The following is a 27179-nucleotide window of genomic DNA, read 5'->3' on the forward strand; positions in this document are numbered from 1 at the left end:
GGCTTGTTTCTCCCTTTTCCTGTTACGTACTTTGTGGTATGATGAGGGTAAATGGTGTATCTGGGCACAATGCGGTGGTGGATCCAGTACACCAAATGGTGTTTCTGCTTTACTCTTAAACTGCTTTTCTGTCAAAATCTGTGAAAGGCGTTGATTTTTCTGGCTTTTTCATTTGGTGTGTTCCTTTAGAGACTGCTAAGAGATGAAACCAACCAGAAAAGAAATACACTTTTTATGCCTTATACTTTTTAAAATATTTCTTCTGAAGTTAACTTTATTTACTTTTCACTAAACTCACGGGAAAAAGTAGATGTCTCAGAGTTACAGGAACCACCCTGAAAGGCAGGAGTAACAAGCGTTGTTCTGACATCTGAGCCCTGCAGCCCATGACCCCTGGGTCAGAGGGCACCTGCGCGGTAGCTATTCTGAAGAAACCCTGAGGGTTTTCCTCCAAACTGCTGGCCGAGGCTAGGGAGGAGGAGCTAAGGGGGGTCCCACCTTGACTTTGCCCCCTGGCTTCTTCTCTCCTCCCTGGCATCTCTCCTCTGCCCCAGGCCTGGGTCTGAGTTTGGGTCCAGGTTCACTGGGGACCTTGCCCAAGGCCAGGCAGTGGCCCCACCCTAGACCTTGACTACCCAGCCCCTTCTCTGCCTGCCTGCTGGGAGGGCGCTGGCTTGCTTGCTTGCCTTTGAATTCCAAATGAGAGTAGCAATAAAGCTGCTTGGCTGTCACCTCGCCCAGACGCACCTTGCCTTGTCTCTCAGGGTTGCACTTGACTGCAAGGAGAGGGGTGCTCTGCTCAGGACCCAGCTTGCCAGTAGGCTTTAACTCAGGGGTGAGAAGAGGCTGAACGCCAGGAAGCAGTCTTGTAAAAGGATTGCTGACTTTTCCAGATGTGCTTTTCTGCTTTTATAAATTTCCTCCGAATTGTCCATGGGTATTGGTGGCAGGACCTGGTGTCCACACACGTTGGGCAAGCACCAATCACACATTTTCTCAAAGACTGAAACCCCCTTGAGTCCTGGAAGCCTATCTAGCTTCCTGCTCCCTCCTGCCCTCTGAGCTACTCGTGTTGTCCCCTGAACTTTGGGATTTTTCTTTGTGTATTTGGGGTATTTAGGAAAGAATCTGAGACAACTGGAGACTCCTTTTTAATCTGTTTGTTCCTCTGGGTATAAGTTTGTTAGGAGAAGGTATTCCTTAGCTAGTAGACTTCAACTAAAAAGTATCCAAACTGAAGTTCCAGAAATGCCTTTTTTACCAGGGAAGAGCAGCTCCCGTGAGGAGTGACAACAGGTGAACTGGAGTTACCTGAAGAGGTGGGAGAAGGGCGAGGGCCTGACTCCTCCCACAGGTGGCAGGTGCCCCTGAGCCTGGAGGCTCATGGTCAGGGCTAGCTCCTGCTGGGAGATCAGAAAGGGAGGCGCAGTTACAGGGCTGGTGGGGGCACGGTTTCCTTTCCTTTGCTGCCTGAGAGCCCTCCTGAGCCCCCCAGTACTGCAGTGATACAGCCGGGGCTTCCCCTCTGGGCCTCCCTTCTGTCCACTGGGCTTTCCACCCGGAGCTTCCTCCTGTTCCACTGGCAGCCCAGTCCTCTGTGTCTTTCGTGCATCCCAGCACCCGCCCGAAGCTGCAAGCCAGTTAAAACCTTGTAGAAAGACATTACTGCTGGGTTTGCTTCATGTAAAGATTTTCAGCTAAAGAGGCTGGGTGGGGTTTCCCCGTTCCGACTCCCATTTAGGGAGCCCTTTGCAGGGAGGCCATCTGTGAGCTTCCCCTGCACCCCAGCATGAGTCCCATTTCACACACAGGTTACCCACTTACACAATGCTGGTTCAAGCCAGTTCCAACTCTGTCTGGTTTATGAACTTCTCATACACCCATCTGGAGCAAACCTGGAGACAATCAAGATGCTAAGAGTGCAAGACTCATACTTGCGAGAGGCCGCGGAAGCAGTCCTGATGGAATCAATCAACAGAAACAAGCTGTGTTGGATTCCTTTGAAGAAAATGGACAGTCTGCGAACCTGGCAGGCCGTGTGATCTTCAGAGATGTTTATTTAGAAGCACACCTGCTCCCAGGCCCCTGGTTCTCACGGAAGCACCTGGCAGTCCTCTGTAGAGTCACGGATGGAGCTTTACTGCACACAGGGCAGTTTTCTGCTTTTTGCCCAGCGGTTCCTGCTACTAAGGAATGTGGAAGCAGGGAGCTGTAGCGGCAGCGATGGGGACAAAGGCCCTCGGCCGGGGAGTTACTGTCCTCGGGGGCCATTGTCCAGTGTCCCAAGGTAGCAGGTGTTTCCCCCCTGAAGCCCGTTTGTTGAGTATTTGGGGATGGGCAAGTGCCCTGCAGCCCTCGTGGGCAGGTGTGCCCGGTTGAGTAGGCGGGGGCGGCCCGGGCACTGAGCTCTTTGGCCCGTGGGGAGCGGGCTCGAGTCCCAGAGAAGCTGGGAACGCAGTCTGGTGGGAAAGGAGCCATGCGCCTTGCTCCTCCATCCTCTTCCCGGCCCCTTTTGGGGCCCGGGGTGGCCAGCCGACTGGAGCCGCGCCGCCTGTGCTCTCAGCTTTGGCCCTATGACTCGGGAACGGCGCGGCGCAGGGCAGGGGCGGGGCCTGGGCCGGGCTCCTTCCTCCGCCAGCCGCGCGGGGGCGCTGCTGTCGGGGCGCGGCCGGCTCCTCTACCCGCCGCGTCTCGGTGGCCGGCGTCTTCTATTCGCTCAGCGCGGGCGGCCCCTCTATCCCCCGCGTCTCGGTGGCCGGCGTCGACCCCGCCCGCCCACTCTGAGGCGCTCGGAGGAAATGGCTGCGAAATCCTGGAGGCCTGCGGCCCGCGCAGTGAGTGGCGGCCGGGGCGCCGGGCGGAGGGTCGGCCGCTGCGAGGCCGCATAGGGACGGGCGGGGGTAGCGGCGCCCGAGCCCGGCCCGCCCGGCGTCGCAGGGCCGGCGCCCAGCCGCGCTCTGTCGAGCTGAGAAGATGGCGGCGGCCGCGGGGAGGACGAGGGAAGGGGGGAGGGACGCGCGGGCCGTGGGCAGGAGCGGGGGGGCGGTGTCGGGGGTCGCCGGGGCTGCCGGGCAGGGTCCACTCCGCGGCGTCCGGCCCGGTCCGCCCGCCGCGGGCGTGTCCTGGGGGCCGGGTTACGGTGTGGACGACTTGAGAGGTTCGCGAGCAGGACGCCGCCCGGTGAGCCCCCAGCGGCAGTGCAGGAGGAGGGCGATGCTTTTTCCTAGAAGTTCCTGGTCTCGCTGCTGGTGCGTGGAGGAAGTGATTCTGTTTCAAGTAACTGTGTAACGTAGGATTGAATCCCCCCCTCCGTTTTTTTGTTTTTTATCAAGTGTCTAGTTGCTCTGGACACCTTAAAGGAGATGAAGTTTCATTCTGGGGTTTTGTTTTTTTTTAATGTGGTACTTTTCGCTTTTATTTCGCTTGATGGTTTTGGTTTCTGGTCGACTATTCCTGTAAAGAATAACATTTCGATAGTTGTGTGATATTTGATGCTATAGGAAGCAAAAAAGGCCTTCAGAAAATCGGTTTCACTCTTTTAAAGAGTGTGTGCCTAGCCATAAAATACGGATTTTTAGCTTTTATTGTGCGACTTGTCGATTTGATGTAGGACACAAATTTGTGTTATATCTTATCCTCTGGTCAACGTCAGAGTAGAAAGGGGCAACGTTCACCTTCCACCGGAGGTGTGCCCGGCCGGGCCCTTTCTGGCTCACGTCTTTGGGCCTCAGATCTCACGCCCTCATTTGCTCACTTTTCTTTCCCCCTCGGTTGCTCCCCCGCCAGGTTGGGAAACCCTGGAGGTCAGGGCAGGTTTTCTGCTCTGAATCCAGCACTTCAGTCGGTGAGCTTAGAGTTAGGACCTTAGAACGACAGCACCTGAGCTAAGTTGAAGATACTCTTTAATTCGTGTTTTGGCCTTAGATAATATCCATATAATTTGCACATTGGTGGAATGAGATTTGAACCTCATGTACTTGGGTATTTTGCAGGAGGGAAGGGCGGATATTGAGATCTTTTCAGTGTGCTCACGTAAGCTCATTACCCATAGCTTGGTAAGCGGGAAGCTGAGCCTCCACCTGGCACCAGCAACAGCTCACAGTGGGCGTTCCACCAAGGTTGACCGTGTTCTGGGCAGTTGCTGTGTGCTAAGTCGTCTCAGTGAGTAGGATGCTTCTGTACCTGTTCTAACCTCCAAGAAGCCAAAGCACCTTTAAGGAGCTTGCCCAAGATCGCAGAGCTGGGTTCTAACCGGGCCGTTGGGCCAACCCCAGACAAATGTTCCATGATTTCCCCAGAGCTACGTAGTCCCTGGCTTCATGTTTCCAAGAAAGGTGCTTTAGCCATGGATTTTTTTTTCAACATCTTTATTGGAGTATAGCTGCTTTACCATGGTTTGTCAGTTTCTGCTTTATAACAAAGTGAATCAGGTATACACAGGCACGTATCCCCATATCTTCGCCATGGGTTTTAAGGAAATAAGATCTGTGACCTTTAGAACGATTCCTCGTTGTATTCAACAGATATTTATTGCATCCTGTGTGCCAAGCACCCTGGTTGTAGCAGGGACCAGAAAGGTGGCCTTCCCAGCCCTGGAGACGTGTGAAATGGGGACCTGTGAGGGTCGGCAGCCATGTCCCTGGAGCCCCTTTTTGGCACTTGAGGGTGGCATGTATTGAACATAGACATCTCCACGTCTAGTCCTCTACCTTCCCATCTTAACACGGCAGACGTCTCAGGTGTCAGCTGGGGAGGCCCAGCCACAACCCTGTTGTGGAGCGTTCTGCCTAGTGCATTCCTGAGCACCTTCTGTTTCCTAGCTGCCCGTGTTCTTGCAGGCTTACGTTAACAGTGAGTTTAGGACTACGGTGTATCTTTAATTTACTTCTGATTTTCCACCGAGAACTGTCTTCTATTAGTGTTCGGTTAAATTCAGGCTGTTTCAGGCGAAGCGAGTTATGCTCTGATAAGAAAGGGTAGAATTAAAAGTTGGGCAGTTGGCCGCTCCCCTGATTGTCTGCTGTTACCGGCGGTCACCATTTCTTTCTGGCGAACAGTGCCCCTCACAGCATGTATGCGTGTGTGAGCATCACAATGGCTTGTTGAGGAAATGTGTCACTGGGGCTTGGACACGGGGCGCCCAGTGCTTCAGGTGGCCCTTCGTGCGCGTGGGGTTTGTCTTCTTGGTGAGGGGGGGAGGGTTTGGAGTGGGGACTTGGCTCCCGTTTTCTTTTTGGCGGTGGAGTTGTGGGTCCTGCTGTTGACGCTGGAAGTCTCTCTGTGACTGACCACAGGGTGCCTTATTGGCTTGGAGTCCCTTCCCTGGCAGCCCGCGGACTGGGTCTTTTTAGTGTGTGTTTCCCAGATGTTCCAGGTCCTGATTGTTTTTTATTTCTGTTAACATGATGTGTTTTACCTTTTTTATACACGTGTTGCAAGCTACCAAGTGACTTGCATTTGGCTCTTACAGAGCCAAGGTTGAATGTTTACAGGTCAGCTCACTGTTGTCCTTGGGTCCCGTCCAGTAGAGGCCTGATTTCTCATACACCTGGTGGCTTCGGGAAGTCCTTTAAGAAAAACGTTCCTTAAACAGTCCCTTTTGCATTTTTTCTTATTTAAATGGTGGCGTCAGGTACAGTGGAAACCTAATGTTACTCTCTTTAAGGCCAGCATCAAATGATGTGTGCTAATTCCACTGCAAAGGCTCTGTGATTAACAGTTAATGGACACGTACTATTTGGGTTGGGAAGGAGGAGGCCTAACGGTCTACATTGAGCTCCCTTGATCTTAAGTGCCCACACTTCCTGGAGTCTCTTGCTTAGGCCTTTTTTTTTTTTTTTTTTTTAATTCCAAACTCTAATTTATCCCCCTGCCCGAGCATGTGGGCAGTGGGATAAACTTTGTTTTCTACGCTTGAGTCTATTTCTGTTTTGTAATAAGTAAGTTCATTTATGTAAATTTTTTTAGATTCCATATATAAGTGATATATATTCGTCTTTCTCTGATTTCATTTAGTATAATAATCTCTGGGTCCATCTATGTTGCTGCAGATGGCGTTTCATTCTTTTTTATAGCTGGGTAATGTTTTGATGTATACATTAACCACATCTTCTTTATCCATTTCATCCGTCTGTGGACATTTAGATTGCTTCCATGTCTTGGCTATTGTGAATAGTGTTGCAGTGAACATTGAGGTGCATGTATCTTTTCAAATTAGAGTTTTCTCCAGATACATGCCCAGGAGTGGGGTTGCTGGATCATGTGGCAGCTCTAGTTTTTTAAGGAACCTCCATACTGTTCTCTTCATTTTATTTTTTGAGTAGTATGGTTGACCCTTGAACAACATGGGTTTGAACTGTCCGGGTACACTTACGCAGGGACTTTTTCCAGTAGTAAACACTACGGTACTACACAATCTGCGGTATATGGAAGCCAAGTTAAACACAGGAATTGGATGGGAGTCCAGTTCCTGCGTTGTTCAAAGGTCACCTCTGATTTTGAGGGTAAGTTGTTATGTGAAGTTGAAAGGTAATTGTACGCATTTTAATAAGAATTGTTGTAGCCATGATTGTAAAACCTACTTAGTAGGTGTGATTATCGTGTTTGTAATTTGTAAAGCAGATGTTTCTCTCTTGAGTGTCAAACTTAGGTGCTATGGTTTTGTTTTTCATATGCTGATAGAGACACTCCAGAGGTATTTAATACACCTTTACAACAGGAAGGTAAATGAGGTTTCCTCCCCAATGTAAAGATAGCTGTACTGTGTTTGGGTTGCAAAAATAAGTTTATAGAGAGAGAAAATTAGGATATAAAGAAAGGATATAAAATATGAAAGGATATAAAGAAAGCAAAAACCCCAGAAATGGCACCATTTGGAAGCCCAGTTACAGCTGTGGATGTGTTTGTGAACTTGGTTGGCTCGGGGTGGGAGAGGTCAAGATGTGCTGGGAACTGTTACCTGCTAGCTTCGCTCAAGGGTGTGGGGCTCTTTCCATGGCAGGGGCTGTAGAGTTCATCATCCTTTAATTACAGTCTTAAAGAATTGCATCACATGGCTGTTTCTGGGTTTTTCTCAAACTGGTCTCCTGGTGATGGACATTGGTTTGTGTCCCTTAGTTTAAAAAAAAAAAAAAAAGGCATGCTGGGAGTGCCCTTATAAAGGCACCTGCACTTCCCTAGTTATCCCTGGCAGGTCACAGTGAAGCAGTCCCACCTGGCCGGGTGGAACAGAGGTGCTGCCTGCTCTGTGCCGAGCGTAGAAGGGGCTCTTTGTAGATATTTCAAGATTCTCCTGTGAGGGCCTGTTTTCCCAACTACTCACCAGCAGACATTGTCATTTTAATAAATGACACAGGCTATTTATCATAATCTGACTGGCACTTGACACGATGGAGTTTCACAGTTGTCCCCATTTCCCTGGGCAGCACACCTAGCTGTTAGGTTTGCAGTTGGGGTTGAAGGCAGGGACACCCTGGTGTGAAGCCTGCCTTCTTCCGTGGTGCTGCCCCTTGAGCCTCTCAGCCCCCTATCTGCTTATCAGAGGACTTACCCTACTCGTTAGTGTGTGGGTGTGGTCATGCTGTGGTCAGCAGAGGAGGACACTGGTGGCTGCCTTGGTCAGGACTGGGGATGCTCAGCCGGCACAAGGAGTGGTACCCCTGAGATGCCCCCCGTGCCCCATGGACACAGGGCTAGGTCAGTGCTAGCCATTGACTCTTCAGGTTTGTTAGATTGTAATTTAAACAGTATTTGTGTTTTTAGTAGTAAGGTGGCTTTCTTCTGCACTTTCCCCACCCGGGCAGTGGCAGGAGTCGGGGAAGCTGCCTCAAGTTGAGCTCTGCATGGATCTGTAAAAATCAGTACAGAAAATCCTGTTTTTGTTTAATAACTGCTTTATTTAAGCTTGGACCTTCCCCACTGCCCCCCAAAGCTAGACATTGGCCTCTTCTAATCTCAGAGAAAGAAAGGAAGATTCCAGCTCAAGTATACAGTTTAATTCTTGACTTTTGCATTTCCGAGGTCTCCAAGCATTATTTTTGCCCCTTGGCCTGTGGCATGAGATGCAGCTCCACTCGTGAAGCAGATACTTGTGAGGCAGCAGCAGGCCTTTGGTTTTTTCCTCCAACCATTTTCTCTTTGGACTTAGGTGGCAGTCCCTCTGAATGCTGCAGTTTCATAATTGGTGCCTTCTCATCCGAGGAGAGGTGGGGAGGGTCTGGGAGAGCAGCCTCCTGGAGCGTCACTGTCACGGCCCATCAAGAGCAGCCCCTTGACGTTGCCAGTAGTGTCAAGTCTGTGGTGGTGGCCATTCTCAGACTGACCCCTTTACACATAAAATTAACAAGGACCCCAGAGGGCTATTGTTTACGTTGTATCTATTGATATTTCCCATATTTGGCATTAAAAATGAGACATTTAGGGGCTTCCCTGGTGGCGCAGTGGTTGAGAGTCCGCCTGCCGATGCAGGGGACGCGGGTTCGTGCCCCGGTCCGGGAAGATCCCACATGCTGCGGAGTGGCTGGGCCCGTGAGCCATGGCCGCTGAGCCTGCGCGTCCGGAGCCTGTGCTCCGCAACGGGAGAGGCCACAACAGTGAGAGGCCCGTGTACCGCAGAAAGAAAAAAAAAAGAGACATTTAAATTTACTTACTTAAAAATAATAACATAAATGACACTTTATGGAAACTATGTTCCAAAACAAAAACAATTTAATGAGAAAGGTAGTGTTGTCCTAGGGTTTTGCAGCTCTCCAGAACGTCTGGCTTAAGCGACAGTAGCCGGATTCTCTTGTCTCCTTCGTCCTATCTCTGTCATTTGGCTTCTGAGAAACCACCACGTCCGTGCCCTTAGTGTTGTGCAAATAGTTTGACCTTGTGGGGGGGGGGGCCTTCTGAAAGGCCCGGGGGCCACACTTTGAGAACCTCTGCTCTAGATCATGGTTAGAAATGCTCTTGTTGTTGAGAAATGGGAATTTAAAAAGGCAGTTGACTCTGAACTTGTAACACCTGGGGAAATGGGTTACTTTTAAGAAGATAAGCAGGGCTTCCCTGGTGGCGCAGTGGTTGAGAGTCCGCCTGCCGATGCAGGGGACACGGGTTCATGCCCCGGTCCGGGAGGATCCCACATGCCGCAGAGCGGCTGGGCCCGTGAGCCATGGCCGCTGGGCCTGTGCGTCCGGAGCCTGTGCTCCGCAACGGGAGAGGCCACAGCAGTGAGAGGCCCACGTACCGAAAAAAAAAAAAAAAAGAAGATAAGCAATGTTTTCAGGGGGCCCTCAACCATGTTCTTGCTTTTTGGGGAAAACGTGGAATATCTGGCTAGTTTGTGGTCCCCAGTGAAGAGGGTTCAGTGCACACGTCCCCCTCAAAGTGGACCGCCTGGAACCAGAGCCCCAGAGTACAGCTGGGGTGCGCTCTGGGTGAGGAGGCCCCAAGGGCCTTGCGGCCTGAGGGAACGGTGGGTGGCATTTTGCCTTTATCGTAGGCTGTCCTCACCCACAGCCTCTCACCAGATCCTTACCAACAGCTCTTGCCAGATCCTTAACCAACAGCTCTTGCTGCAGTGAGACACGGTGCGCCGGGCCTGCACTGGGTGCTACGGGTGACACGGGGATCTGGCAGCAGTGCCCCTGTGGGTGCTGGAAGGGAGTAGCCAGCCCGGGTGCAGTCGGGGCCCAGATAGACCATTGCGGATATGAAAGCGATAGGGTGGGCAGTTAGGGGGGCGGAGCTGGAGGATCAGGGTGCCTAGGAAGCAGCCCATGAGGTGCCCAGCAGGGCTGACTGTCCTGGGGAGCGACTTACTGTGCCCAGGGTCCCGTGAGCCTCCCCCCCTCCCCCCTCACAGTCACACCCTCTGTCTTGGTTGGGGAAGGAGAGGGGAGGCTCCCGTTTGGGGGCCCATCCCAGTGTTGTCCTGGGTGTTTAGCCAGACCTGCCCTATCTTGCAGACTTCGTGAGGACAAAAGCCTGTGCAGTTCAGAGGGGCCCTAAGACCCAGGCAGGAGCCTTGTCTGTAGGATTCAGATAGTCCCTTGCCAGTGTCTGAAGCCATGTTTTCTTGTTCCTTGAGAGACAAGAGGGAGCTGCCTCAGTCCACTCGGGCTGCCGTGGCAAGGACCACAGACTGGGAGCTTTTACACAGTGGACTTGATTTCTTGCAGCTCTGAAGGCGGGAGGCCCAAGGTCAGGATGCCGGGGCAGTTGGGTCCCGGTGGCAGGGCCAGGTGAGCTCTGGGGCCTCTTTCCCAGGGCAGGTATCCCGTTCAGGAGGGCTCCGGAGGCACAAACTTGCAGACCACAGCAGGAGTCCATCCAAGGTAGCAAGTGGTATCGTAGAGAACAGGGAAAGCCTCGTTTCCTCCACCTTAACCTGGACGCATTCAGGTGGCTCTGCTGGTTGTTCCTGAAGCGCTTTTGGAGAGCTGCCCACCGAGGTCACAAGCCTGTGTTTTCACTAGGAAGTGGATAGAGAGAAACCAGAGTGCCCACTGCCCACCTGCAATGGGGGAGCTGGGGTCCCAGCCTCACCAGAGCTTGGCCGAGGCACCAGTCCTGGCGAGCTTTTAAGCAACAAGTTTGACTTTTTGTCTGCACAGGCCTGTAGAGCAAAAACACTAAGAAGTTTTGAACAGCGGGTGGTTCCTAGGTTTCTCTCTGTGGTCACCGCTTGAGAAGCTCACCGTGCTGTGGGGCCTTCTGCTTCAGGGGAATTTTAGTAATGACAGTGTTACGTGGAAAGCAGCGTACTTTGGATTGGCCACCTAAAGGACTGCAGTGCCACTCGTGCAGCTGCGTCAGGATGAGCGTGGGGTCGCTGAGAGGGAGCGCTGCCAGGTCAGCAGGATGTCGCGTGTCCTCTCAAATTCCTGGGCGTGCCCTCGTTAGTGACTATCCCATTAATAAAAACGGAATTGTGAAAGAGGCTTTAATTGGGAAAGCTTGCGTTTTTAAGTACTTCATAGAACTTCCAGCATCTTCTCAGTCCCTCCTCATCCCCAGCAAAGGATTCGTCATGAGACGGAAGACTCTTAACGTGAAATACCAGTAACTGTGAACTTTGGCCCAGCCTGTTAGAACCATAAATTGAGTTAGCAGAGTCCGAAATAATGAGGTTACGTTGTAGCATTGGATATAAATTGTGACCGGCAGGTTAGAATTGTTTCAAAATTAAAATTGTTAGCTTTGAATATTGTTTCGGGGGTGTGAGATTCGGAGGACCACCTTGTTTTGCCGCTAGGTGGGCAGGACAGGTGTGCGCTTGTGTGTTACCTTTTTGAGAAGCTGCAACTGTTTTCTCGTGTTTGTTGTGCTGTGAAAATAGGAGCTTCACTGTGGTTATGTATTATATTTTAAAGTATCTCAGAGAAATTAGTCTCCAGTCCATAGAACTAAACATCCTCAGGTGGGTAAGAGGCGGTGCCTCCCGTTGCGAGCTTTGTAGAAGTGGAGCCTTCAGACTTACGTGGTTGTAGAGTTGGCCGTCTCTCACGTTGTTTGTTTGGGGAGCGTATTTTTGGTTTTGCTCTAAAGAAAATCACTTCTGGCAGCTGAACGTTTTTCAAGGGTTGGATAGTCTGAAGGGAAAATGAAGTGGTGGTTTTAGAACAGTTTTGTGGAAGCAAATGTTTCCTCTCCTCTGACACTGAAGTGCGGATATGTGTGACTGCTTGGCGTGTATCCAGCATGTTCTTGAGCTACCGGAAATGGTGTGTTTTGAAACCCTTTGGAGGCTAAGAGCTCAGAAGCCCTGTCCAGGGTCACAGTCGGCCTCGTGAGCCGGCCCTGCCGGGTCGGCGTTTGCACTGCTGGCACAGAGGTTCCTGGTAGTGCCCCTGAGGGGCCAGAGGTGCCTGTAGCCGGGGGCCACAGAGCATCACCGATGGACTGCATTTTTCCAGGTGGTGTGTGGCAGGCATTTTCTCGAAGATGCACAGTGTGAGACTCGAGGAAAGCAACTGACAATGTTTGTTACTGATGACAAAATTCCAGCTTTAAACGAAGCATTTTGAAAAGCTTCTATCTGCCACCCTGAGCTTGATGGCTTCCCAGTAATGAAAGACATTTCAGGAGATGGGCGCTAACATTAACAGATGCGTCTCATGTCATCTAATGAAATGTGCCAGCGTGTGGACTCTGCATGTGTCCAACTGGCCGCCGTGCACACAGGCAAAAGATGTTTTCAGAGTGCGTTACGACGCAGGAAGGTGTGGAGCATTCATGGACGTGGTTGCAGATTCGTGTCACAACTACTTTTCATGTAAATGCGGCCTGTCGAGGTTTGATGTGGTATCAGGGAACATCCACAATTCTGAAAGCCTTTCTCAGGTTTAATTTTGGAAATACATATCCCACATAAGCAACCGCTCTTTGGGGTCCTCAGTTTTTAAGGGTATAAAGGGACCTCAACAGCAAAAAGTTGGAGAGCTGCCTGGGAGGTGGTGGGCTGCTTCCTGCCCTTGGGTGGCCTGGGGGAACTTAAGGTTTCGTGTTGCTATTCGTAGATCTGCTTAGGAAATGGAGCCGTTTTCAGCTGAGAGGACATTTGCACTTAGAAATGTAAAGATATAAAACTATCTCAGTGCATCATGTTCGCCTCCAGGTTTTCTTTTTCCCAGTTTCAGGGATGCCCGCCCGCGGTTCTCTTCCTCTGGGGAAACGTTGTTGCTAGTACGGTGTGACCACCGTTTTGGTGACCTGCTGTTGTGTGTGGACCCACATTTTAAGTTGTGTTAGGAGCATAACACAATTTTTCTTTTTTAACTTTGGCCTTGATCATAGGGGTTTGTTTTTGTTTCGTGACCTGAAATTTTACATTAGAATTTCTGGGAAGAAATTATGAAAGCGATCTTGCAAATGTAAAATCAAAAAAAAAATGAACCAAAATGAACCAGATTATCTACAATGATATGATCTATTCTGAATAAAGTACTTCATTCCACTTAACAAAAATAACTGGATTTTCCTCTTCTGATTATTCAGAACTCAAATCCAGAGGCATGGGGATTTTTTGGGGAGGTTCATATTAACATAAATTTAAAAAACTTTTAAATTCCTGAGAACATCGTAATTTATTTGCTTTTATAAATGTTCACTGTTGTGAACAGTTTCTCCTGAGAAGTTTCTCGTTTTGAGATGGGTTGACCACATGTGAGAGAGGTGGTGGCCATGGGGGGGCGGGGGTGACCAGAGTGAGATGGTCGCTATCTCTTTAAAAGGAGGTGGGACGGAATGTTTGCTCTGAGGTCACCAAGGAGACCACAGTTACAGGGGAGGCAGTTGGTGTGAGGTGAGGAAGAGGTGAGGTGCAGGGCAGGGAGTCCTGGGTCTAGAATGCGAAATGTGTTAAAATGTTAACATCGAGGACTTACCTAGAAACAGAGACATGTTTGTGGAACAAACTAGGTATCATGATTGAATGAGGGCACAGGAGGAGAAATGTTCTTTAAATATGTAAATACACGTCGATGAACTGTACCACTGTGATGTTCAATAATCATAACATTAGTCTGAAATCTTTCTTAGATTTTTAACTAAAAGGATGACATAGGTATAGTGTTCTAGGGCTTCCCTGGTGGCACAGTGGTTAAGAATCTGCCTGCCAAGGCAGGGGACACGGGTTCGATCCCTGGTCAGGGAACTTAAGATCCCACATGCAGCAGAGCAACTAAGTCCATGTGCAACAACTACTGAGCCTGCGCTCTAGAGCCCACGAGCCACAACTACCGAGCCCACGTGCCACAACTACTGAGCCCGCATGCCACAACTACTGAAGCCATGTGCCTAGAGCCTGTGCTCCACGAGAAGCCACCGCAATGAGAAACCTACGCACCACAACGAAGAGTAGACCCCCGCTCGCTGCAACTAGAGAAAACCCATACGCAGCAGCAAAGACCAACGCAGCCAAAAATTAAATAGATTTTTTTAAAAAAGATTTCTAGGGCTTCCCTGGTGGCGCAGTGGTTGAGAGTCCGCCTGCCAATGCAGGGGACACGGGTTCATGCCCCGGTCCGGGAAGATCCCACATGCCGCGGAGCGGCTGGGCCTGTGATCCATGGCTGCTGAGCCTGCGCCTCCGGAGCCTGTGCTCCGCAACGGGAGAGGCCACAACAGTGAGACGCCCGCGTACCGCAAAAAAAAAAAAAAGAGTTTCTAAATAATGACTTTTCATGTGTAATTTTTTAATTCATCTTTTCATGTTTTGTTCCTTTCTCTCTTGTCTCTGGGTTTTTATTGACCTTGGTCCATCTCAAAAGTAAGATTGTAATTGGAAAGCATCTGGTACGAATTATCAGTTTTCAAACTCTCCTTCCCACTGAGGCCTCTGCCCTCTGCCCACCAGCTTCCTCCCCACCAGTGCGCCAGCCGAGGCCTGTCCAGCCCCCTGTTTCAGAGTGTAGTCAAAGTATCTTCTCTTCTTTAAAAGTCCTTAAGGGAAGCAGGGGACTTTGTTTTGTGGATTTTGTTTGTCGACTCGCCGAATGTCTTTGTGGGTCACGTAATGTACATTCAAATAAGAGATTGTTTGGAAAGTTTCATGCCTTTTTTTCCTTAAACATGATTTTAGTTATAGTTGCTTTAAATCTTTAAACTATTTTGTTGTTTTCTTTTAGGAGCTTACTCCATGGTCACAGTCTCGAGATAATCTGCGTTGTAATCTGTGAATAGTGACCGGCAGCAGCAGTGTTTCGAGGCTTGGCGCTTCCCTTGGACCCTGCAGTTGCATCGGCCAGGTTTTGGTTGTTTTTAGGAAGTCGGAAGAAGCGCCCAAGCTTCCATGTGGGGCAGGTAACATGGCAATAGTGTTAAACGCCAGCAACACAATTTTAAGTTTTGATGTCATGTTTTCTATTTCAAAAGCGGCATTATATGTAAAGAAACTAATGTAACATTAGTATTTGTTTGAAATGGTTTAAGCTTTAGCCCAAGGTTTCTTGAAGAGTGTCTAATTGTGTGTTAAGAATCTGATTCAGAGCACTACTTTATCTTTACATGAGTGGGTTTTTTAGTGCATTTACGATGACGTTTTATATTCTCTCTGGTGAGAACTGTATTTTGTAGAGGAGAGTCCTTCCTGCAGAAAGCCTTGGGTGACCAGGACAGTGGCGTGGTCCTTGGTGGCACAGGTGCTGATGTCACAGCTCCTGCAAGCTTCCGAGTGGCCTGGGAGAGTGTGGGCCTAGGCCCAGGGTTGGGGAGTTACAGACCTGGACATGGAAATGGGAGGTGACAATACTTAGTGGGAACCAAAAAGAGAATTCAATTGTGTGTGATTTTTAATTTTGTGTATTTTCTGTTTGAAGGTTTTCATTCTGTATTAGTCCTTCCCCTGGAATGGAACATGGCATAAAACCTGAGTCATCGTTAGCATTTAAATGTAATTGAAGCCTGCACAGCTTGGGAAAAAATTCTCAAGGTATATACTATCTTTTTCAGGCTTTTTCATTTTAAACAGGAGTGAAGTTTTCACAAACATGACCCTTTAAACAGTCTGTTAGAAAGAGGAGAGAAGAAATATACACCAAAGGTGCTGTGTGGCTCCGTATTTTCTCAGTGTCCCCATCGACTGCTGCTGCAGACCCTGCGCGCAGAGCTGAATGGGCCCATCTTGTGTCAACACAGTCGTGGCTCGGGAATCTGGGCAGGGTTCAGGGTCCGAATCCCCCATCTCCACGTGATCCCTCCAGCAGCGTGGTCAGACGTCTCACACGCAGCTTGGGGCTTCCAAGCACTAGGCCCAGAGCCAGCACAGCGCTTTGTCCACCGAGCTCTGCGGGCAGAGCCAGGTGGGCCCCGCATCTCTGTGCGGGAGAGCCCGAAGCAGCCGCCACCCTGTCCTGTCCTGGCAGCACTGCTGCTCGCTTCCTCTTTCCCTGCTACCTCTTGTACAAATCCTCGTCCTCAGCAGTTGACCAATTCACAGATTTGGTTTGCTAGCTGTGTTTTTCTACTGAACACTAGATACGTAACTGTTACAGTTTTCTTCAAGAACCCCCTTGAATCCTCTCAGCACACTTTAGGAAACGCCTTCGGTTTTTGTAGGTGGAGAACTGTTGCGATTCACTGTGTCTGGGTTTCCTCCGTGCGGGTGTTGCCCTTTCTCGTGCGCTCTCGTGGCTGGTGGGTGCCTGTCCTGGTCCTGGACCGCGGCCCTGGCTGACGCCTGGTGTGGTTTGATTGCATTTCCCCGTTAGGTATGGACGAGAAGGGTGACCCGAGTGGTGAGGATGCGCCCAAGGCCATCAAGCCCACCAGCAAAGAGTTCAGGAAGACGTGGGGGTTCCGGAGGACCACCATCGCCAAGCGCGAGGGCGCTGGGGATGCAGAGGTGGATGCCCTGGAGCCGCTGCCCCGGCAGCAGCAGAGCCCGTCGCTGCGTCGCAGCGGAAGGCAGCCGAAGCGGACCGAGCGGGTGGAGGAGTTCCTGACCACGGTACGGCGCCGGGGCCGGAGGGGCACCCCCGTGTCCCTAGAGGACTCGGCGGAGCCGGCGTCCTGTCCAGTGACAGATGCGGAGAGCGCCTCTGAGGGGAGCGTGGAGAGCACGTCGGACGGGAAGAGCGGTCCCAGGTCTGGCTCCACGGGTGCTAAGGAACGAACGGCCTCCTCGGCAAATGCCAGAGGGCGTGGCGACGAGGATGACACCTCCGATAGCGACAGTGACGGGCTGACTTTGAAAGAACTCCAGAATCGCCTGCGGAGAAAGCGCGAGCAGGAGCCCACGGACAGGCCCCCCAAGGGCGTCCAGAGCCGCCTGCGGAAGAAGCTTCGGAAGGAGGACCCCGTGGAGACCATGGACGTTGAGGCAGGCGATGCAGTGGAGGGCTCGCTGCCCGTCCCGCAAGAGCCGGAGGCCGACCTGGGGGCTGCGTCTCAGGCGGCGAAAATGGACAGAGAGAGCCAGCTGGAAGGGAGGGCGGCCCCAGGGGGGAATGCAGAGGAACCCGGAGACGCAGTCCGACACAAGCCCGAATGTGAGGTGTACGACCCCAACGCCCTGTACTGCCTGTGCCGCCAGCCTCATAATAACAGGTGGGTCGTGGGAGGATGTAGTGGCTGCCCAGGCTTCCGGGGGGAGCCCGAGCTGTGGAAAGTGCCAGAGAGCGTTTTCCATTCGTCTTAGTTTAGAGAGTCCCAGGGTGGCCTGGATGAGGGACTTGTTCTCTTGGGAGAGACGAACAGGTCATTGTCCAAAAACAAAAACAAAAACGGCGTGGGTGGGCACTGCCAAGAGCCACACCCTCCACCAAGGTGGGGGCTGGCGTGGGACATTGGCTGCCTCCGTCGCACCAGCCACGGACAAGGCAGCCTGGACCAGAGGGGATCTGCTGTCCCAGAGAGCTCGCTGGGTGACGCTGCTCCAGACCGGCTGAGACTGGGCTGTGGTGTGGACATTGGGGCAGCTCGGGGTGTGGGGGGGGTATGGGCATGGCTGCCCTTCTGTGGACAAGAACTGTGGTGTCAAGGGCAGAGTGCTTCCCTCAAAGAAAAGATGAAGCAAATTTGATTGAATGTTAGTAAAATTGAGAAGGGCACGTGGATGCTCTTTATTCTGTTCTCTCCACGGTTCTGTAATATTTTTGTTTTTTTCATAATAGAATGTTGAAATTTGACTTGTGTTTAAAATTGAGTTGGTCTCTCACTTTCCATTCCTAATACTAATAATAATCCATTCTTTATTTTATCATTCCAGGTTTATGATTTGCTGTGACCGATGTGAAGAATGGTTTCATGGCGACTGTGTGGGCATTTCTGAGGCTCGAGGGAGGCTCTTGGAAAGGAACGGGGAGGATTACATCTGCCCAAACTGCACCATCCTGCAAGTGCAGGACGAGCCCAGCTCTGAGACCACAGGCACGCAGGACTCGAGGTCGAGACCTGCGGACGCCGACGGCACAGACTGTACAAGTATAGGAACCGTGGAGCAGAAATCGAGTGAAGACCAAGGAATTAAGGGTAGAATTGAGAAAGCTGCAAACCCAAGTGGCAAGAAAAAACTCAAGATATTCCAGCCCGTAAGTACCTGTCTCCCAAGGTCAGCGGTAGAGGTGACCGTGGAGCCCTCAGCTGCCATTGGCAGAAACATCAAGACAGGAGCGTTTGTCTTCTGAGATAAGTTAGCTTTTCCCAGGAGTGGCATTGTGCGTGGGGCTGGGCTCTGTGAGCTCCCAGGTCCATGCACCTGCTCAAGGCTGGCAGGCCTATCTATTCTTCCTCTATGTTTGTTAATCATATCTATCTCCTGTGCTGTTATTACTGACTTAACATTTTCCATAAGTGGACTCACTTTTTTAAGTCTTCCCTTCAGTTTTCTCATGAATGGATCCTGAGTTTGAAGGGCATATGTGAACAAACAAAATTATTTTTGAGTCACAGGGGCACGTGTGCACCTGTATTACCCGTCACCGCCTTGAGAGAACCAGTGGTCTTGTCCCTGCCTCGCAGCAAGATGCCAAGGCCAGCGGTGGTGACCGCACAGCTCCCCAGGGTGACAATTCAGCTGCGGCTGGCACGCCCTCTGTTATGGTGGTCTCCCACTCCCCAGTGCTTGTGCAGCTCTATATTCCCCTTTCCCAGCTCTGTTCACTCATTTCTCCTGCCCAAGGGCCGTGATTCTTTGTCATGGTTTCCGTGCATCTTGAGAGCTGTCTCAGGCTCTCATGATTGTCCTACTCAGAGCGTGTTCTCACCCCAGGCCTTCCTTGAATTGGGGGCCCATGCCGCCCCCACAGCCCGTTCTCTAGCCAGTGTTGGGCATGCAGATGACTTTGCGGTGGCCGTGTCATAGCTCCCCGCCGTCTCCCCCTTGCACTGATGTAGCCTTGAGGGCTGGACCATTTAAATTTTACCTGTCATGGGGGTATGAGGAGGCATCGAGTGGAAGTATGATGATAACTGGTAAGGAAGAAGAATTAATGGAAATGTAAGTCAGTAGGAAACGTCATGTTATTGCTGATGTGTTTGAGACTACACATAAAGTATTTTTCTGAGTAAAACTTGGATTCTGTGGAGAAAAAGCAATTAAGTGCATAATTTGAGATACAAGATTTTGCTCAAGTACATTTGAGGGGTATGTTCATGTATGTTATTAGTCTCGACCATCAAAACATGCTCTAGTGATCATGGACAGCTGTGTTCAGCCCTTGTAGTGAACCAGGTTCCTACTGCACGGCAGGCAACCACAGACTTGTTTAGCAGCTTAAACAACACACATTTATTAGCTCAAATCCAGGCCTGGCTTAGCTGGGCCCCCTCTGCTCTGGGTCTTACAGGATTGCCCTCCAGGTGTTGGTGGGGGCTGAGGTCTCATCAGAGGCTCGGCTGGGGAAAGATCCACTTCTAAAAGCTCTGACTTGATTTAGCATGTAAAATATGTCCCGGGCAATTTTTGTGGCATGGTGACACCAAAAAGTTATCTGTTTTTTCTGAGACCCACGTTTAATTGGGTGTCCTGGGTGTCGTCTCACAACCTTGCCCGCCGAGCCTAGGCCTGGGCGCCCTCTCAGCAGAGGCAGCAGTGGAATCCTCTCTCTTCTGGAGGCTCAGTTCCTCTTTTAAGGGTTTTCAGTTGATGAAGTTGGACCCTTTGGACTAACTCACAATCCTCTCACTTGGGATCTTAATTTCGTTGGTAAAATCCCTGCCCATTTGCCCGATAAAGGAACCTACTTGTGGTGTGAAATCCCACTGTGTTCAGAAGTGTGCAGCACGAGTGCCGGGGTCCCCTTAGAGTTCTGCCCTTCATGCGTGGCATGAAGGGAAGTTAAGAACTTGAGGGCCTTACTCGGGAGGTAGATTTGTGTGTTTTGAATAAACAAAGGTACATTTTTATTCATAATTTTTTCATACACGATTAAAAGCAGTCATCTCGGTACCATGAATAGTTGTGTTACAGAGTGCCACACCCACCAAAGTGGGTGAGTACACTGAAGCCGCGTCTGACCCTGCAGGTCGTAGAGGCGCCTGGTGCCGCCAGATGCATTGGCCCCGGGTGCTCGAGCGTGGCGCAGCCCGACTCTGTCTACTGCAGCAGCGACTGTATCCTGAAACACGCCGCGGCCACCATGCGCTTCCTGAGCGCAGGGAAAGAGCAGAAACCAAAACCTAAAGAGAAACCCAAGACAAAGCCGGAAAAAATCATTCTTCAGAAATGTAGCGTTCAGGTGAGTTGACTGAGGCCAACCATTTGTGTAGTTGAAACCAAAAGCGTCTGGAGGTTACGGGCTCGGTGGGTTGATTTGGAGAGTGTAGGGCACACAGGCCCAGATGGGATGCAGGCGCCTTCACACTGCCCTCCGCCTTGCCCACCAGTGTTCTCGTCAGCATTACAAATAGGCACGTGTTCTCATGTTTTCCTTCTCCGCCTCTAGCCGAGGGATTAACTGATAGAAACATGGGAACCGGCTGCTGCATGGAATAGCTCTCCACCCACACACCAGCCCCGCCGGGAGGAGAGCGGTCCCTGTTGGAGTCTGTGTGGGGAGTTGACGCGCAGGCAGCGGGGTGGCAAGTGGGTTCTGGGGGTGCCGCACTGAGTTCCTGGTGGGGTACAGGGATGTCGTTTGGACGCCTGTCCTTTCTCCACGTGCTTTTGTGTCTGCAGCTCCTGCCTGTCAGTGTTACTTGGGCGCATTCTCACACAGGGCCCCGGCCCTCCGTGCTCTCCGCCTTGCTTCACTGCCTCACTCCATGGCCCCTCGGTTATCCTGGCGGCCTAGCACCTCATCAGGATGCTAGGATGACGGGTTATTCCGTCAGGGACCTTCTCATTGCTCGGATGTTGATGCGGGCCTGCTGGATGTGGGGGAGGAGCCAGCCCCCTGCTGAGCAGATGCAGTGTATTGGGCTTAGGATGGCCCAGGAGCTGATTGAGTCGTGACCCTCACTGCAGAGTGAAATGAGCAAAGGTTAATTTCTGACCTCATTAATGATTGGGGCTTTACTGATTATCCAGGCAGGCATTAAAATCTCTTCTGTGCACAAGAGACTGGCTCCAGACAAGAAGGAGAACACAGCAAAGAAGGTGGCGGTGGTCCCTCCAAGGAGTGAGGTCCTCGCTAAGGAGCCGACCTGTGAGAGCAGCACGCCGTCCTGGGCCAGCGACCACAATTACAATGCAGTAAAGCCAGAAAAGACTGCTGCCCCCTGGCCGCCACTGTTGTATAAATGTATGTATCACCCGGGGGGAGCTCTGGACCCTTCCCGGTCTTTCTGGACGGCCGTGCACTCGGGCCTCGCCAGAGCTAGGAGTTCTAGCCGTGTTTTCTGCTGCACCTGCAGAGATCAAAGCCCTTTCCCAAGTCCAGGAGGCCTCCTGAGCCCCGCGTGCCCATCCTTAGTCTGTCGGGACTTCTTGTCAGTGTTTCCAGAAAGCTGTACGAGCCCCATTGCTGAATGTCTCACCTCTGATGATTGATGTCTTTAATCGCTTTTCTTTACTATCAGTCTCTGGTAAGTATGTGTAGTGTCTTCGGCAGAATCTGACAAGGGGGCGCGCTGCCTGGCACTCAAGGTCCGCCGTCATCCAGACGTTCACCACAGCGCCGTCACCGCGTGGGCTCTCCACGCGGGGGCCTTTCCACACAGTCTGCTCCCAGCACACGTGACGCTCACTTCCTTGTATATTGTGGGAACCTATTACTATTAGCACAGTAGTGTTGTGGCTGATTTTCAACTGAAGCATGAGTTTCAGGAGTTACATTATTTTTGACGGAACCGGAATTTTTTTTATGTCCAATTCACATACTACACACAACATAAACACACATGCCAGTCTTGAAGGCCGTTTACCCTGCTTCCTGTGCTTGAAGGTAAGTGAGCACAGCGTCTCCACTCTGAGCAGCACCCAGACCAGGAGTCTTGGCGTGCACTGCCGGGTCATCCCACCCCAGGCTTCAAGTTCAGACAGACCTTTGCAATCCCAGATGAGATCATGCAGCTTGAATCTTTTCTCTTTCTTCATTTTTTCAGCTCATTCTCCAAAATTAAATTTTAGAAATTTAAATTGCTCTGGGGCACATCTTATTCTTCGGTTAAGGTCATTTTGTGTTCAGTTTTTATTTATGCTCTCTTTTATTTATACTCTTGCAACTTTTTTAAAAGCACAAGAGGTTAAATGGCCCCAAATTCCAGGGTTATAGCCACACGCTGCTTGCTCCTCTCAGCCGGCTGTTTAGGCCAATGGCCTGAGGGGAGGCCTCATGGATGTAGTGTGGCTAGAAAACTGCATAACTAGATGCATTTTGAGAATGTAAATGACCCAAGACCTAAGAAACGGAGTTGCAAGTAAACTGCAAAGCAATACTGTGTGTGTATATATATGCATATTTATCTATTTTATTTTATTTATTTTTGGATTTTTGGAGTGAGTGGTTAAATATAGAGTTAACCAGTTGCTGTATTAAAATGAGTCTCAATACACCTCAGGTTGTTTGAACCAAGAACTTCATGCTAACAACGTGTCGCAAATACCCATCAAGTTATAGCACCTCTACACAGTAGCGCCTCTACAGGGGTTACGAATGGACCTAAATATAAGCATCGCCCAGCTGGGAAGGGGTGGGGAGCAGTCACGTTGGAATCCTGTGCTAAATGTTCTCAGTTGGTTATAGGCACGTGACAGAATAAAAGGAAAACCGAGGTGTAGCCACAAAACCCTGGGTGATTGGTTTCAATTCAGTTAATTTCCATCTCTGTTGACCAGAATTGGGAGACTGCCCCCAGGCTCCGAGTGTGGAGTCAGATGTAGGGCGCACAGTGAGAAAGGAAAGTTGGCGGGAGGGGTGGGTGCTTACTTATCCCCAGTTCTGACTTCCCGGTTTTTGAGGGAAGACTGGGGTGGAGGGGCGGGGAGACTTGCCCCCAGGAGGTGGTGGCTCTGCTCACAGGCGGGGTTTCTCTTCCCTCTGCCCCACCCTCCCTCTCTGCACATCAGCTCCTCACTGATCACCTTCGCAGCACATTCACGTCTCAGAACTACATGGATGGATAGCCACAGCTTCTAGCCTGCATAAGGGACATACTTTTGAGCTAGTTGCTTCTGATCATTTTCTGTTATCCCAGAAATGTCATCTTCCCAAAAGATGATTGGGAGGAGTGTAAAAGGTCACTGGTAAACACCCGACTTCAGCCTCGGTGAGTAGCAGCTGTGCCTCTGCCTCTTCCCCAAACCATTACTTGACAGTGGCAGTGGCTGTGGACCTTCCCCGGGTCCCCACACACAGGCACAATGGGAGGGGGCCCCTCGCACACACTCAGCAGAACCCTGCATCCCCACCAGGGCCCCCGCCTGCATCCCTGGCTGCAGAGTGTGGTATGTTTCTGGGTGCAGGTGATGCTGGGACAGCTCTTAGGAAGGGGGCATTTTCCACGTTGACGTGGATTCAGGTCACATCTTGGGTAGATCCATGGGCAGCCAATGTGCTGCCCCTGGAGGTGCTCTGCCCCCCACCCCCTTCTCCCAGGCCATCGGCGCTGGCCTTGGGTTGTGGGTTCAAGGCAGCCCTTCATGAGGGTCACGGGCAAGACCTTGCTACACAGAGGCTCTGACCTTCTCTAGTGGGACAGTCAGTAGATCTTCAGGTCCTCAGGGTGGTGGGATTAACACGTACTTGTTCTCTGATGAGTTTTTTTTTTTTAATTTTTCAGAGTTTCTGAAAACAAAAACAGTGTAACTCATGGAAACAATTGCCATTTTATTTCCCCCCAGGTCACTGTGTTTCTTACTCCTCCTCATGGTTCCTCTTCATTTCCTCTCCATCGCCTCTCATTACTGTCCAGGCACAGGCACGAAGAGGGCTGAAAACGTTCTTCGAAAGTGTCCCTGGTTTGTTAGGGTTTGGAAGTGGAATTGTGATAGGCGTAGGCACATTTCCCCATGTTTGGGGCTCCCTAAATGGCCGTGAGATGACTTAAAACTCTGGGGACCTGAACAAAGTTTGACTGGAAAATCAGATTTCTGCAGTTTCATGTAGCTTTGAGAATTGAAATGGGGACCCCTTGCAGAACCTGTGCACCCAGGTCCAGTGATGTGTTAGCGTCCTGCCCCGATGCGAGCGTTGCCCCGTGGTCCCCGTGTGCCACATGTCCGGTCCCCGTGCTATGGCGAAGTGGATCTGGGGACGCGGGTTTCACAGGGATTGGTGTGGGTTCCGGGAGCATGCTTCACAGGTAGTAAGAGAAGACAAGTCCCCACGGTGAGATAGATGGGCGGGGCGGGGGGGGGTGCCCGGGACCCAGGGGTGTTTGGTAGAAATGGAACAGTGGGAGAGGCATGTTTTATCAGCTGCACGAGCTGTTTTTGTCTGTCTTCCAGATCCTCAGTGGCAAAAAAATGTGGGTGGGGACAAAGCAGCCTTGTACATCTCACCAATCTCCTCCCCCCATTTGGAGAGAGAACCAAACTTGTCCTGATAAGGATTTACCTTGACAGCTGTTTTTAAAGTTATCCAAATAGCTGGAATTTTCTTGGTCATTGACATTCTCTCGTATTTTTAAGTGTTTTACTTTTTACAGTTTTTTTTTAATAGCCAACTTCAGAAAATTAGTGCAGGGGAGGTTTCGCATGTACATGTACTTTTTCTGACAGAGACCCTCAGATGTATCCTGGCTGCCCCCCTTAGTTCTTGTGCTTTAGCGGGGGTGGGGGTGGGTAGAAGTTTCTAGCAGGATTGGTCCTGCTCACCTCACCTGCCCTTTGGCCTTCATGTGGCCTCTGGGGCTCTGCCTCTCCTGTGGCACTGTTAACAGGCGGTCCCGCGGCAGAGTCCCTTAGGTGGCATCGAGTCCCGAGGGTTCTTTTGAAGATGCAGCTGTAAACCCTCCCACACGGTGTAGGAGTCTCAGGTATATTTGAAGCTGTGAAGTAATGTTTTTGATTTTTTGCGTGTTGCACGTCACCGTGCACGTAGTCATAGTCTTACCTTCTGAAAGTTAAAGAAGTAAACCTGGAAGATCGATAAGAAGGGTTTCCACTTTGATTTCTGTCAACGAAGGTCGGGGCGTTGCCATGCACCTGGAGGCGTCAGCGAGACGAGCACAAAGGTAACGGCCGCTTAACCCGCCGGGGTCAGCAGGTGCCGCGGGCTCTGTGCCCCAGAGTCTTAACACGCCCCCGGCCCCATCATGTTGCTTGAAGTAGCAGATGATGCAGGCACAGATAACGGTTAAAGTTGGACCTTGTCAGAGTGGTGAAAGTGCCTGTTGGCGGGTTTTGGAAGTGAGGGAAAGCAGCAGCTCTACTTCCAGCTGAGTCTCAGGTCTGGCGGCCAGTCCCCACCAGTCCAGTTGGCGTAGACAGGAGAGTGGAACGCCTGCCTCACACACAGCCTCGGCCCCGTTTCCTTCTCGTGGTTCATGCTGAGGGATGATGTGACCATTTTTTCCATATATTACCAGTCCAACATGAATTGGGTTTTGGTTTTCAAAATCTGTGAAACTGAAAAAGTCCGTTTGCCTCCGGAGGTGTACTTGGTTTTTTGCAAGCTTGTTATGGCCAGTTCTGTGCACCTCTCTTGAGGTGTAAGTCGCTCAGATACTGCACATCAGTAAGAAAAAAGTCAACCTGGACAAGCTTTGTGTAGCCCCAGATCACGGCAGTTTGGCTGTGGACCCACATCCAGACCCCTTAGCGCTGGAGAGCAGCTGGCGCGAGGGCCCCAGAGATGGAGATCAGGCCTCCCAAGTCTTCAGTGGGGATTCTCTCTGTTTCTGTGTAAACAACTTTAATTCCCCAGGAATAATTCACTGCAGGATATTTAAGCAAAGGCACAAAAGCAAAATGTCTCTCTCGCTACTTGAATTTTCACACTAGGAAACGCCTTGACAGCCAAGAAACAAAGTTGGAATGAGAAACGTTTTCGTACACGTGTCAGGCTGAGCTGAAAATAGAGCTGATGTCACAGTGAGCAGAGCCCACTCCCCCCAGCCCGTGCTGCTCCACTGTGTCCTCTGAGCCCTGGCTGGTCCCGTTACGCTGCCCGGGCCTTGTGACGGTAGCTGCCTCGCCTCGGCCTCACCACTGAGCCTGGGTGGATCTGGGGCCCTGTGGGAATGGGGGGGGGGGCAGGAGGGGACGTTCCGACCTGCACCACGTGGGCTTGCTTGGCGCCTGGTCACATAAGAAGCTCTTTGATTTCTTTGGCATTTACAGCCAATCCTACTGAGTAGTGTCTCTCCCCCTACTCCCCATCGTGTCAGTGTGACTGAAAGTCTCATATCTGGGGATTTTTAGGGTAAATTGGCACCTCTTTGGGGCAGGACAAAAGGTATAAAGCAGTGACCGTCCCTCAGGGTTTCTCACCGGCCCCTGTGAGGGGCCACCCCGGCAACGGCTGTCACTGGGCGGGGGCCGCGCGATGCTGTGCGACTCGGGCTCCTGCCCGGCGCCGGTTCCTCGTTCTGCTGCACAGCACTGGCTGCTCGGAGTAACACAGCTTCCACTCCCGTCTCCTCCTGTCCCCACCGAGGCCCACCAGTGCCACCCAGTGGCCAGCATTGCCATAGCACCACGGCCCACCCTGCCGTGTGGCAAGGCCCCCAGTTTCATGCTTATTGGGAAGTTAGCCAATTAGATTGTTGCTGGTCCCTGAGCGCACCGGCCTGCCTGGTTCCTACCGGGCTTCACCACAAACAACTCGTTTCCAGTATAAACCAATGGCCAGACCCAGCAGAAACGACGTCATCTGGGGCGGTGGCATGGCCACTGGCCAGCCTTTCCTCCTGTATCTGCTCCCCAAGACAGCACCTGGCCTGGAGCTTGGGCCACTCTTTTCCCCGTAGGCAGACCCCGGGATGGCCCAGACTGGGTGTACACTCCCAGGAGGCCGTCTGTCCGGCACATGGGCAGGTGGTCACCCTGCCTCGAGCTGGCAGCACTGGGGGCCTGCCACTGCTGGAGCCACTCTACCATGGGGGTGTGCTGCTTTCCTGTTCTAGAACTGGTGCTTCGTGGTTTGTTGGTTACGCCTTGCTCTTCTGTGAATGTATACACATAATACAGTTAAAAGGGAATTTGGATGAATTTGCAAATCTGATTTTAGCTCTGCTCAGAAGTAATGCTTCTGTCACTGTCAGACACTTTGGCACTACACGGTGTCACTGCCATTCCAAAAGCAGCTAACCCACATCCAGCTGACGGTGGGACCAGATGCAACTGTTTTCTGTTTTGAGCATTTTTCCTCAAA

General features: G+C 51.2%; 1 protein-coding gene across 5 annotated transcripts in view; it reads left to right on the top strand.

Annotated features, from left to right (window-relative positions):
- DIDO1 (death inducer-obliterator 1) overlaps positions 1-27179 on the top strand; it is a 52259-nt gene that overhangs the window by 4942 nt on the left and 20138 nt on the right. For 3 of the 5 annotated variants that reach the window (XM_032606021.1, XM_032606018.1, XM_032606022.1), the window contains exons 2-7: positions 14610-14784; positions 15300-15412; positions 16191-17028; positions 17690-18011; positions 19947-20159; positions 20951-21164. In XM_032606021.1, coding sequence (XP_032461912.1) covers positions 16193-17028; positions 17690-18011; positions 19947-20159; positions 20951-21164 — 1585 coding nt within the window. In that variant the 5' untranslated portion in view covers positions 14610-14784; positions 15300-15412; positions 16191-16192. Of the gene's footprint in view, positions 1-2259; positions 2835-3078; positions 3249-14609; positions 14785-15299; positions 15413-16190; positions 17029-17689; positions 18012-19946; positions 20160-20950; positions 21165-27179 lie in introns of those variants that run through there. The other 2 variants (XM_032606019.1, XM_032606020.1) reach the window with 2 other exon arrangements.

This window comes from Phocoena sinus, chromosome 15 (genome assembly GCF_008692025.1).
Source record: "Phocoena sinus isolate mPhoSin1 chromosome 15, mPhoSin1.pri, whole genome shotgun sequence".
Taxonomy (NCBI): Eukaryota; Metazoa; Chordata; class Mammalia; order Artiodactyla; family Phocoenidae; genus Phocoena; species Phocoena sinus.